The sequence below is a fragment of the Babylonia areolata genome, chromosome 17 (genome assembly GCF_041734735.1).
Source record: "Babylonia areolata isolate BAREFJ2019XMU chromosome 17, ASM4173473v1, whole genome shotgun sequence".
NCBI lineage: Eukaryota > Metazoa > Mollusca > Gastropoda > Neogastropoda > Buccinidae > Babylonia > Babylonia areolata.
In genome coordinates this window covers 21044502-21057001 of record NC_134892.1, presented here as the reverse complement: position 1 = coordinate 21057001, position 12500 = coordinate 21044502, and the positions used below count along the sequence as shown (strand labels likewise).

The 12500-nt window shown below is 43.7% G+C and overlaps 2 protein-coding genes across 2 annotated transcripts in view; both read left to right on the top strand.

The window, feature by feature from the left end:
• The window catches only part of LOC143291366 (uncharacterized), a 19627-nt gene extending 17658 nt beyond the window's left edge, over positions 1-1969 (top strand). The window contains exons 2-3 of the mRNA XM_076601207.1: positions 144-488; positions 1920-1969. Coding sequence (XP_076457322.1) covers positions 144-488; positions 1920-1969 — 395 coding nt within the window. The remainder of the gene's footprint in view (positions 1-143; positions 489-1919) is intronic.
• Positions 1-12500, top strand: part of LOC143291754 (uncharacterized) — a 364123-nt gene that overhangs the window by 74138 nt on the left and 277485 nt on the right. The window lies entirely within an intron of this gene.

Genomic DNA, 12500 nt, shown 5'->3' with positions numbered 1-12500 from the left:
TGATAATGATACAAATGATACCACCACCAAAAAAAAAAAAAAAAAAAAAAATGATATCAATAAGAATAACCAGAAAACCAGACACAATCATAAACCACAAACAAACAAAACATTAACCCACCAAACACTCTTCTCCCTCACAGGCCTGCAAACCTCAGTCTTCGAGCAGCACCCGCTCATCCAGCAGGTCACGTGCTCTGGAGACACCCTCGACAGCAGCGCCGCCCTGCTGACGATGACGCTGTACTCCCCTTCCAACGTCAGAAGCAACGTCATCGCCACCATCAGCGTCGTCAAAACCAAGTGCACGACCTCGGCCACTTTTTCCTCTTGCCATTTGGACCTGCGGGATTCGCGGGCGAGTCGGCTACGAACCCTCGTCACCGGTTTGAAGATCGGGGAAAGACGGAGTTTCGGATGTACTGTAGGCTATGAGATCGGCGGTTGGCCGAAAACGGTCACGTGGTCTGTGACCCTGATGCGGAATCGTACGTGAGATTGGTTGTTGGTTTTCTTTTTCTTTTTCTTTTTCCTTTTCTTTTTTTGTGGGGTGGGGGTGGGGGGTAGTGGGGGGGGGGGGATTGGATGGGTAGGGTGTGTGTGGGTGTGTGTGGTTGGGGTGTGGAGGGGGTGTGAGTTGGTTGTGCGGTAGGGTTTGCGGGTGTGGGTGTGTGTTTGTGTGTGTTTGTGTTTCAGTGTGTGTGTTTGTGTTTCAGTGTGTGTGTGTGTGTTTCAGTGTGTGTGTGTGTGTGTGTGTGTGTGTTTCGAGTTCCAGTCACTTCCTTTTCTTTCTGGCTGTTGGTTTGTCTAGCTATGTCTGTCAGTCTCTGTCAGTTTGTCTATCTCTTTCTCTCCCCCTGTCTTTCTCCCTCTATTTCATTGACACAAAGCCACTCACTCATAGGTGTACACACACATACACACACACTCACACACACACACACACACACACACACACACACACACACACACACACACACACACACACACACACACACACACACACACACACACACACACACACACACACAAAGAGCACCAATCTCCACAATCGCATCTTCTCGCCGTCGGTCGGTGCATTCGTAATGGCTGTCCTTCCGCCCGATTTTCATGACAATAAACGTCCAGGACAGAAAATCTGTGGACGAAATTGCAGACTGCCCCCCCCCCCCCCCCGCCCCCAATCCCCCTACCCTGCCACCCCCCCTTACTCCTGTCTCAGTACTCCTCCCCATCCCCAAACCCTCCCCCCCCCCTCACCTTCCCCGCTCGCCTGGCCTCACTGTCAACCTTTCTGGCTACTTCTTCTTCCACGGTCTCTGTGGCAAAGGCGTTATGACGAGGCGCGAGAAATCCTTCCACCCCACCCCGCCCCATCAATACACACACGCGCATCCACACTTTTTTTTCTTTTTTTTTTTTGCTCTCTCTCTCTCTCTCTCTCTCTCTCTCTCTCTCTCTCTCTCTCGTGCGCAATACTGTAAGTAATGTTGTGAAGGGAGGCGACTCGGGCCTTCTTGCCTCCCCCGTTGCCAAGCAATCCAAGCGAAGGGAAGCAACCGAGCCGCGTCTTTTTTTGCTCTTGCACCCCCATCGATTGAAGCTCAAGGGAGACAAAACCGCTCGTCGCTTCCGTGAGTGTGAGAGTAAGAGAGTGAGAGAGAGAGAGAGAGAGTGAGAAAGAGAAGGGAAACTTCAGTTGCGCGCTCGAAGCAGAAGCTGTGAGCTGAAGTCGTCTTCCTTCTCTTGTCTCCTCCTCCTCCTCCTCCTCCTCCTCCTCCTCCTCTCCCCTCCTCCTCCCTCTCCCCCCACTGCCCCCAGGGAGAGAGGCGAGAGATAGCCGTCAGAAATCATAAGTCTCCACCATGGGGCCGGAGCGTTGTGGGACGTCGTTTCATCTGGTGCTGGTTTTGGTTCAGCTTTTGGGACGCGGTTTCACCTCTTCCACGAGTTCCCAGTCACCCGCTAACGGTGAGTGAACCAGTAGTGTTTTATTTTATTTTATTTTATTTTTATGTGTTACTGTTGTCTTATTTTATGTTTCGTTTATTGCTGTTTTCTGTTTTCTGCCCCCTTTTTCCGTTTTATGACTGGACATTATGTATAGTTGATAAGGGAGAGGTAGTGCTAACTTACTCGGAATGATTTGTTTCCGTATGTTCTGTTGCCTTGTTTGTGTGTGTATTGCTATCGTCTGTTATTGTTTTTGTGTGTCTATTGTTATCGTCTGTTGTTGTTTTTAAGTATTCTTATTGTCTGTTGTTTTGGAGGGTCTTTTTGTTCTTTTGTGTGTGTGTGTGTGTGTGTGTCGTTGTCGTCAGTTTGTTTAGGTATTCTTATTGTCTGTTTATGTGTGTATTGTTATCCTCAGTTTCTTTAAGTATTCCTAACGTCTGTACATGTTATCGTCAAGGGGGGAGGGTGGGATTTTTTTTTGTTTTGTTTTTTAATTCTTTCCTAACCTATCCTCCTCCTTCCCCCCTTTCCTAGAAATCCCCGTTACCTCCCTGAAGATAGATAGATAGTGAGTGAGTGTGTGAGTACAACAGCCTGGAGCCGCGACGATCAAAAGGGTTTTGAGTGGCAGGCACTACTACTTAGAAGGAAGAGGAGAAGAAGAAGAAGAAAAGAGGAAGCAAGTTGGCGCCACGTTCAGATTGCATTGGGCCCAAAACCTCTCTCTGTTTTCTTCGTCTTCGTCTTCTTCTTCTTCATATGTGTGGACAGGAAAATCGATATGTAGGAATCACGTTCGCATTATGACAGGCTCGGGGGTAAGGGAGATGGGTGGGGGGTGGGGTGGGGTGGGGGAGAGTGTAGGGTAGGGTGGGAAAGAGTGTGAGGGTGGGGGAGGGTTGAGAGAAGATACTAACGTACAGCTTCTTTCTATCTCTCTTTCTCTCTCTTTTCTCTTCTCTCGATATGTATTCAGTTAGTAATGGCCGTTGTGAAAGGAGTGGGGAGGTGGAGGAGGAGGAGGGTAAGGGTTTGGAAGGGTGGTGGTGATAGTGATGGCTGTTGAGAAAGGAAGAAGGGAGGGTGGGGGGTGGAGGAGGAGGAGGAAGGTAAGGAATAAGAGGGTTGGTGGTGGGGGGGGGGGGGGTATGATGTAAAAAGGACTCTGCGAGAGAGAGTCGGATGAGTCTTAAAAGCATTGCTCTCTTTTTTTTGCCATCGATTCTCTTTTCTTCTTCGTCTTCTTCTTCTACTACTTTTGTGTGTGTGTGTGTGTGTGTGCGGAGAGAGACTGAGAGAGAGAGAGCTTGAGAGCTTTCTCCTTTCTCTCCCTTGGGGTAGATAGATGGATGGTTAATGCGAAGGAGAGGAGTAGCAGGAAGAAGGGTAGTGTTGTTTTGCATACAGTATTCATCAAAACAAGAAAAGAAAATGAAACAACAACAAAAAAAACACACAAAAAAGAGAGAGACTGTGGTGCCAAACATTGTACCATTGATTGGGGGTGGGGGGTGGGGGGGGGAATGAAAATATCTCTCTAGGATGAAAGGTTTCCTGTTTTTTTCGGGGGGTGGGGAGGGTGGTGTTGTCGGGAGGGGTGGGGGGTTCGGGGGTGAGGTTGCTCCCGATCAATATCGAGTCTAGATACGTTATTTGATTGTGTGTGTGTGACTCTCTCTCCCCCCCTCTCCCCCCTCTCTCTCACCCACTCTCTCTCCCTCTCTCTCCCCCTCTCTCTCTTCCCCCTCTCTCTGTCTCCTTTCTGTTTCTCCCTCTCTCTCCCCCTCTCTCTCTCCCCCTCTCTCTCCCCCTCTCTCTCTCCCCCCCTCTCTCTCTCCCCCTCTTTCCCTCTCCCCCCTCTCTCTCTTCCTTTCTCTATGTCCCTCGTCAGAAAAGACACCAACAAGGATTATATAAAAAAATAAAAAAAAGCACCGTATCACCGTGCGGTGTGGAAGAGATAGAGAAGGAAGAATGGGATGAGGGGGTGAGGGGGGGGGGGGTAGATTTGGGGGGTGGGGGGGTGGGGGTGGGTAGTTCCATTTATGTCGCAATGTATGATCGATTTCTTTCTCTTCATTTTTTTCCGTGTTAGATTTTTTTTTTCTCTCTCTTACTCTCTCCTCGAAATGCGGGTTTGGCTCCAACTCCCAATTCTCAACTCCATCCCCGAAAAAGTTGTGATTTTTTTTTTTGTTGAAGTATATTGTAGGGAGAATATTGTTGACGTTGGCACTTTGTATTTAATTAGGCAGGAAGTGTGTGTGTATATGTAATATATATATATATATATATATATATATATAATTTGTGTGTGTGTGTGCGTCTGTCTTTGTGTGTGTGTGTGTGTGTTCACAATAGATCAAGTTTTGACATCTTATTTCTCTCGGTTTTTGAGTTCGAGTTTCCGATATTTTCTGACATGTCATTTCCAACCCAGAACATTATTTGTTTTTAAGCTTCTCTCTTTCAGACGACAGCCAAGGACATTTTCTTTCTTCTCGCATGCTATTTATACAGTATTCTTCGAGCTGAGTTCTAAATTCTTACGGCTTATCTTCTCCTGTTTTGTGGGAATGATCAGAGATCCTATCACGCGTCTTAAGTTATTGATGTAAGTCAGGTTTCCAAATAAAGTATCTTCTTCATGATGATTCCTTCTTTCTCCAGAATTTTTCATGCTAAAGCACAGCTACTCTGGGACAGAATTAAAAGCAAGAACGAACATTGCACAGAAAACTTGACGACCATTTAAGACGTTTTTGTTTGGTTGTCGTTGTTTTTGGTTATGTTTTGTTGTTTGGTTTTGGAAATCGTTACGAATGTTTTGATTCTTTTGTTGTTGTTGTTTTTTTGTTTTGATATGAATTTGGTTTTGTTGTTGTTTTGTTCTGATTTCTGCTTATAGGTGCAGTTCTAGTCTAGCAGTGTGTGTGTCTGTCTGTGTGTCTGTCTGTCTGTGTGTCTGTCCTTTCATCCGACCATCCGTCCCTCCGTTCCAGCATGGAATATCTTTTCTGTTTCTTCAGCGCTCTTTACCTGTGCGCGGCTTCCATAACTTGAAGTGATCCAAAATCTCTTCTGAGGACGTGTGAATCTTATTGATCTGTTGGTCTGTCAGTTCTTTCTTAGGCTGCCTCTCTCTCTCTCTCTCTCTCTCTCTCTCTCTCTCTCTCTCTCTCTCTCTCTCTCTCTCTCTCTTCCTTTACCTTTCTCAGGGTTTATGCCATTCAAAGAGCTCATCGACTTTTCCACCCGCTAACTCCTGTTTTCTTTCTTTGTTTTTTTTTTTTCACTAGGTGATCATGAAAGCCTTACCTTCTTTCTATGTATTGAGCGGGCTTTTCCTCACACATAATTCTTTCTTCTTCTTTTTTTTTTCTTTTCTTTTCTTCTCCTTTGAAGAGTTAAGCTTCAGTAACAGAAAAAAAGAAATGACTCTGTGGATGATATTGGCGGTGTAAAGTATCAGCAGCTTCGCACATTTTTCTCCTAACGACCTTTACTACTTCACACTTTTTCCTCAAGAGAAAGCACTTTTTTTTTTCCTTTTTTTTATTATCTGGAAACAACGACTCGTTAAAGAAGATAGCACGTGCAAGGATCTCTCAAGTCTGTCGCTGTCTATAGGGAGAGAGAAAAAGAGATAGAGGTAGGGAGGGGGAGAGAGAGGATGTGTGTGTGTGAGAGAGAGAAAGAGAGCGTGTGTGTGAGAGAGAGCGTGTTTGTGTGAATGAGAGAGAGCGTGTGAATGTGTGAAAGAGAGAGAGCGTGTGTGTGTGTGAAAGAGAGTGACTGTGTGTGTGTGTGTGTGATGTGTGAAAGAGAGAGAGCGTGTGTGTGTGTGAAAGAGAGTGACTGTGTGTGTGTGTGTGTGTGTGTGTGTGTGTGTGTGTGTGTGTGTGTGAGAGAGAGTGTGTGTGTGTGAAAGAGAGAGTGAGAGAGAGAGTGTGTGTGTGTGTGTGAAAGAGAGAGAGAGAGAGTGAGTGAGTGTGTGTGTGTGTGTGTGTGTGCGTGTGTGTGTGTGTGTGTGAAAAAGAGAGAGAGGGAGACAGAGAATGTGTATGCGTAAGAGAGAGACAGAGACAGAGCGAGCAACGACCGACAGGCACTGATGATGGTTGTCACTTACAAATCAATACAAAGCTCTTTGGCTCTCTCCGTTCGCTCACTTCTTGTCTCTGGCTGTCTCCTCCGTTAGTGCCGTGTTTGTCTGCCCTTTCCCTGCCTTCGCAATGGCCTCTGCCTGCTGCAGAATGGGTGGAATTCAACAGGACGACGAGAGGATAACGGGAGGATTATTACGCAAATGATAAACGGATAAACGAAGGAAGAAAGCAGAAGAAACAAAATAAAACATGGCCTGACATATTTTTAGAAATGAACGAACAAGGCAGAACAAACAAACACTGCATAATAGATGGAATTCAGGAGGACGAAAAGAGGAAAAAGGAGTGGATTATTATGCAAATGATAAATAAATATATAACCGAAGAAAGCAGGGCAAACAAACATTTTCCTGGCATATTTTAAAGATAAATGGAAAAGAACAAAGAAACAAACATATGCATGACATGTTTCAGAGAGAAAACAGAACGAGGAAAGTTATGTCTTCTGCTGCTTGCTCGGCAAGAAATGCAGACACGTCCTTGAGAGAAGAAAAGGGAACAGTTTGAGGGATTTTTTTTTTCTGTACCGAGAATCCATAATTGTTAGGGAATCAGACGAGGCGGAATTGAGACATTATTTCCTTTAGAACACTTTGTCCCCTGCAGTTTGAAAAGCGAAGCAGACAGAAGCTTGAGAGAAGAAAATACGACAGTATGGAATAACGGTTTTCAGTACCAATAATTTTATAGATGATGCAGAAATCGGACAAGAGAGAATTGTGGACTCCCCCCCCCCCCCCTTCTCCCTCCCTCCTTGCACACCCCACCCCACCCTTACACACACCCCACCCCCGATTAAAAACAACAACAACAACAACAACAACAGCAACAACTTGACAATGAAAGCAGCTGCACAAGTGTGACAGCAGGAAAGAGGACAGTTGGGAAAATGGGCTCTCATCCAAGAACCTCTTGGATATAATCAAAGACAGAAGTGTGACCTTATTTCGCCAAGCTGCAGCATGCCAGACTAAGCAGAGCAGGCACAAGCATGATGGCAGGAAAAAAGAGAAGCAGTTTGGGAGATTATTTTTTCTGTTCCAAAAATCTATTAGTGTTAACTCTCTCCATACGAACGGCGAAAGAGACGACGTTAACAGCGTTTCACCCCAATTACCATCATCAAAATATTACAAGCGGAAGGCTCTTATACTGAAGAGGTGAATGTTGACAAAGAATACCACAATTCTGACGACGGAAGCTAAAGGTTGGGTCATTCACACACCCACTGGACATCCGAGGGGTCTGTGTAGAGGAGAAGAGAGGACTGGCCGTACTGAGTGAGTTAATAAAAAAAACAACAACAAAAAAACCCAAAAAAAACCCAGAAAATCAGGAAAAGGAAGACAGAATTGTGACCTTAACTCTTCGTGCACATTCGTTCTGACATTTAGCAGTTTTGCGAAGTGAGTGACAATAACACACTGCTGACAGAATGATTATTCCAGGGTGACACAGAGCGACAAGACCAAACTGAAAATACCAGATCACAAATTCACAACCCCGCGCTGGTTTATTTCTGTTGGTCTCTGGCACATTATTTCCTGTTGGCATTAGTCCTTTCATTGAAACGTTTAAACAATATGTAGACATTATCCTTGAACGCCGCATTTTTGCCTTGTTTCTCGAATTAAAACGTTCGAATCATAGGCGCAATCCCTCTATATTGAACGCAGTATTTTTGCTTTATTTCCTGATTTAAGACGTTTAAATCATGTACATTTTCTTTAAACTATATACTATCCTTGCATACTGAACGCTCTCTTTTGTTTTCATTCTTGATTTAAAACGTTAAAGCCATTATACGCTATTCTTGAACGCTGTTTTTGTATCGCTTCCTGAAGTAAAACGGTTAAGTCATATACATCAACCTTTAACGCTTTGTATGTCTTGTTGCTTTAATTAAAACGTTTAAACTATATATGTATTATTATCCTTTCACGTATTATATGTCTTGGATCTTGAATTAAAACGTTTAAAGCATACACATTTTCCTTGGATTCTGAACACTGTGTTTTATCTTGTTTTTGACATCATCCTTGAACGTTTTGCGCTTTATGTCTTGTTTCTTTCAGTAAATCGTTTAAACCATGTATATTATCCTTTAATGCTCTATCTTGCCTTGTTTCTTTAATTAAAACCAGAATCATTATCTTTGGATATGGAACGCTCTATTTTGGCTTCTTTCTCGAGTTAAAACGTTTAAACCCATACACATTATCCATGAACGCTGTATTTTACCTTTTTTTTCTTTGAATTAAAACGTTTAAACCAAATGTACTATCCTTGGATACTGAACGCTGTATTTTGTCTGAATTCAAATTGTATCTTGAATTTAAACGTTTGAACCACAATGTATCATTGCCTACTAAACGCTGTGTTTTGCATTCTTTCTTGAATTATATAACGTTGAAGTCATATACATTACCATCGCATACTTAAAGCTGTGTTTTTTTGGTGTTTCCTTTCTTTGAACTCAAACGTTTAAACCATACTCATTATCTCCTCGGGGTGGCAGGCATGACAGCCCAGCTGTTCCACAGCCTCCCTTCAGTGGTCGAGGTGGGCTGCTCAGGGGTCGGGCTGAAGCCGGGGAACGACATCTTCATGATCGTCCTGCGCGCGCTGCCCAGCCGCGAGGTCCTGGTGTCGGTGAACGTGCAGAAGCACAAGTGCCTGACCTTCGGCACGTTCTCCTCTTGCTCCGTGGACGGCAGCGACTCGAGGCGGAGCGGGGTGAGGACGTTGATCATGGACATGGAGGTGGGGGAGGTCCGGCAGTTCGGCTGCAACGTCACCTTCGCCTCTGGGGGCTGGATGTCCGGGGTTCGAACCTGGACGCTGAGCGTGCGACGGAATGGTGAGCTGAGGGGAGGTTGGGGGGGTGGGGTGGGGGGGAGAGGAGGAAAAGGAAACAGAGTGTGTGTGGGGTGGGGGGCTTGGGGGGGGGGCGGAGTCTGCAGTTTCGTCCCACAGATTTTCTGTCCCGGGCGTTTATTGTCATGAAAATCTTGCGGAAGGACAGCCACATTACGAATGCACCGACCGACAGCGAGAAGATGCGATTGTGGAGATTGCTGCTCTTTGTGTGTGTGTTTGTGTCTATCTATATACGTGTGTGTGCGCGCGCGCGTGCCAAAATGAATAAATCGACACATCGATCAAGAAATAAAGGAATGATGAAATGAATAAGTACAAACAACAAACAAACTAACGCACGATGAAAACGATCACCCAGTAAAGAAAAGGAGCGACCGACCAGTCGACCATCTACTTAATTCCTTTTACATGATTGATATTTTGCGTTCTTATTTTATAAACCGCTTCGAAATCTGCATTTGTTTGCTCCTAGTCATCATGAGCTTCTAAGGATGTGGTCAGTTTCGGATTGTCGTCACCATACTCGCCCTTCACATGATAATAATAATAAGATGAAGGAGGAGGAAGAGTATCAGTATCAGTAGCTCAAGGAGGCGTCACTGCGTTCGGACAAATCCATAATACACTACACCAGATCTGCCAAGCAGATGCCTGACCAGCAGCGTGACCCAACGCGCTTAGTCAGGCCTTGAGAAAAATTAAGTAAATAAAATAAATAAATAAATAAGTAACTAAATAAAATAAATGAAAATAAATAAATGAATAAATAAAATAAAATAAAATAATAAAGTAAAATGAAATGACAACACACACACACACACACACACACACACACACACACACACACACATTAAATAAACAGATAGATAAATAATAGCTAAATACATTAAAAAAAAAAAAAAAAACTACTACTACTAATAATAATATTTATAAGGCGCAAAAACTTGGTCAACTGTAGGTGTACAAATAAATAAATACATAAATAAAATAAAATGAAATGAATTAAAATAAAATAAATAAATAAAAAAGACAATGATGATCAATAAGCAAAGGAGGAGGAGAATAAGTCTGAGAACATGAAGAACAGTAACATATCCTACTGCATGTCGCTATCAGCGTCAGAAAACTGAAAGAGGGGTTGACAGGTAAGTCTGAGAACAAGACGAACAGTAACGTATCCTACTGCATGTCGCTATCAGCGTCAGAAAACTGAAAGAGGGGTTGACAGGTAAGTCTGAGAACAAGAAGAACAGTAACGTATCCTACTGCATGTCGCTATCAGCGTCAGAAAACTGAAAGAGGGGTTGACAGGTAAGTCTAAGAACAAGAACAGTAGTAACGTATCCTACTGCATGTCGCTATCAGCGTCAGAAAATTGAAAGAGGGGTTGACAGGTAAGTCTAAGAACAAGAAGAACAGTAACGTATCCTACTGCATGTCGCTATCAGCGTCAGAAAACTGAAAGAGGGGTTGACAGGTTGTAACACGACGAAGAGAATGGCGTGTTTACATTTCTAAGTGAATGAAACTTCTTATGTGCAAATTGTGAACATTGTGAAAACGTGTTTTTGAAGGAATAAAACCTGCTGTTTCAGTTTTTGATTCGTTGTTTTGTGGGTATGTTCTTCTTTCTGTCTCTGTCTGTCTGTCTGTCTGTCTGTCTGACTGTCGGTCTCTCTCTCTCGAATTAATTTACAATGCACAAGAGGCGCTATTTGTTCTACAGGTTTAAGTTAGTACGCATTTTTACATTGCGTTGTCGCTATGTGATCACCATATTGTGTACTTTTGACCTCTTTCTAGGGGCCGGAGGCCTGGAGATTAGAGTTGTTCTCTCTCTCTCTCTCTCTCTCTCTCTCTCTCTCTCTCTTAAGAAAACAGTTATTTCATTAAACTAGCTTTGTGCAGTTCAGCACAGACCCATGGATACAAGTTTGAAAGCCATACTTCAGCAACAAGAGACAAATATGAAACAACCAGAAAATGCTGAAGTATGAAATGAACCGAAAATGCTGGCTCATCTACCAACAGTTATCATTGTTCAGCAAACAGTAGGGAGTGGCTGCAATGGCAACTTGTTTGTCAACCTCTGGAAAATGTTTTTGTTGTTGCTTTTTTTTTTTTTTTTTTTTTTTTTTTCGCTTTGCTCTTGAGACGCCTACGCACATGTGCAGTGCAGCCAACATGCAGCAAAGCACCTTGTCTTGTATGTTTGATGGGGAAGAGAAATTGATTAGCTGGAGATCAGATTCCTACCTCTTCTGTCTCTCTTTCAAAGGTACATGTATATATATATATATAATATATATATATATATATATATATATATATATATATATATATATATTTTTTTTTTTTTTTTTTTTTTTTTTTTTTTTTTTTTTTAAAGATTAGAGATGACTTGCCTATTTGTTTACTTGTTTATTTCATTAAGTTAGTTTGTTAGTTTATTCGTTACCTCCACCCCCAAGCCCCACACCTCCCACCCCCCCCCAGCATGTGAACGTGCACTCTGTCATTCTGAAATCATAAATTCTGGATTGTGAGTTTCGATCTCTTTGTCTCCACCCACCCACCCACCCACACACACACACAAGTATACAGTTACACACCTCCTCCTCTCTTTTATGTGTATTTGACTGTGCTTTCATATCTGTGAAACTGCATGTTTGGTGCATACCTGTTATGCATATGTGTGTGCATGTGTGAATGTGTGTCTGCTTTAAAAAAAAAATCTTTATTATTTATTTTATTTTCATTATTATTATTTAGTTAGTTTTTTTAATTATATTATTATTAGTTAGTTAGTTTTTTCTTTTTTTTTTCTCAAGGCCTGACTAAGCGTGTTGGGTTACGCTGCTGGTCAGGCATCTGCTTTGTCAGATGTGGTGTAGCGTATTTGGATTTGTCCGAACGCAGTGACGCCTCCTTGAGCTACTGATACTGAAACTGAAACTGAAACTCCTCTCTCCTTCCTTGTCCCCTGTCTGTTCCGTCCTCTGTCCCTCATCATTACTGCACTTTTCATTGACGGAACCTTTTACCCACCTCCGCCCCCCCCCCCTCCCCCGGCCCCCCCTACCCCCCCCAACACACACACTCTTGCCTCCCCCTCCCCCTCCCCCCTCCCGCCCCACAGCAATCCTGTCCACTCCTCTCAACCCATTTATCTTTTTTTTTCTTTTTTGGTGGGTGTGTAGGTGTTGTTGATTTTCCTTGCTTCATCTCTCTCTCTCTGTGTCTCTCTCTCTGTCTCTCTCTCTCTCTCTCTGTCTCTCTCTCTCTCTCTGCTCCTTCTTACACACACACACACACACACACACACACACACACACACACACACCTCCAACTCCAGAGTAATCAGATTTTCTCACACACGCCACGAACAATTTACAGGGGCGCGTGCGCACTCTCACACACAACCTCCTCCCCCCCGCCACCCCCCCCCCCCCCTCCTCTCTATCCGCCAACCCCCCACAACCTCACACCGCACAA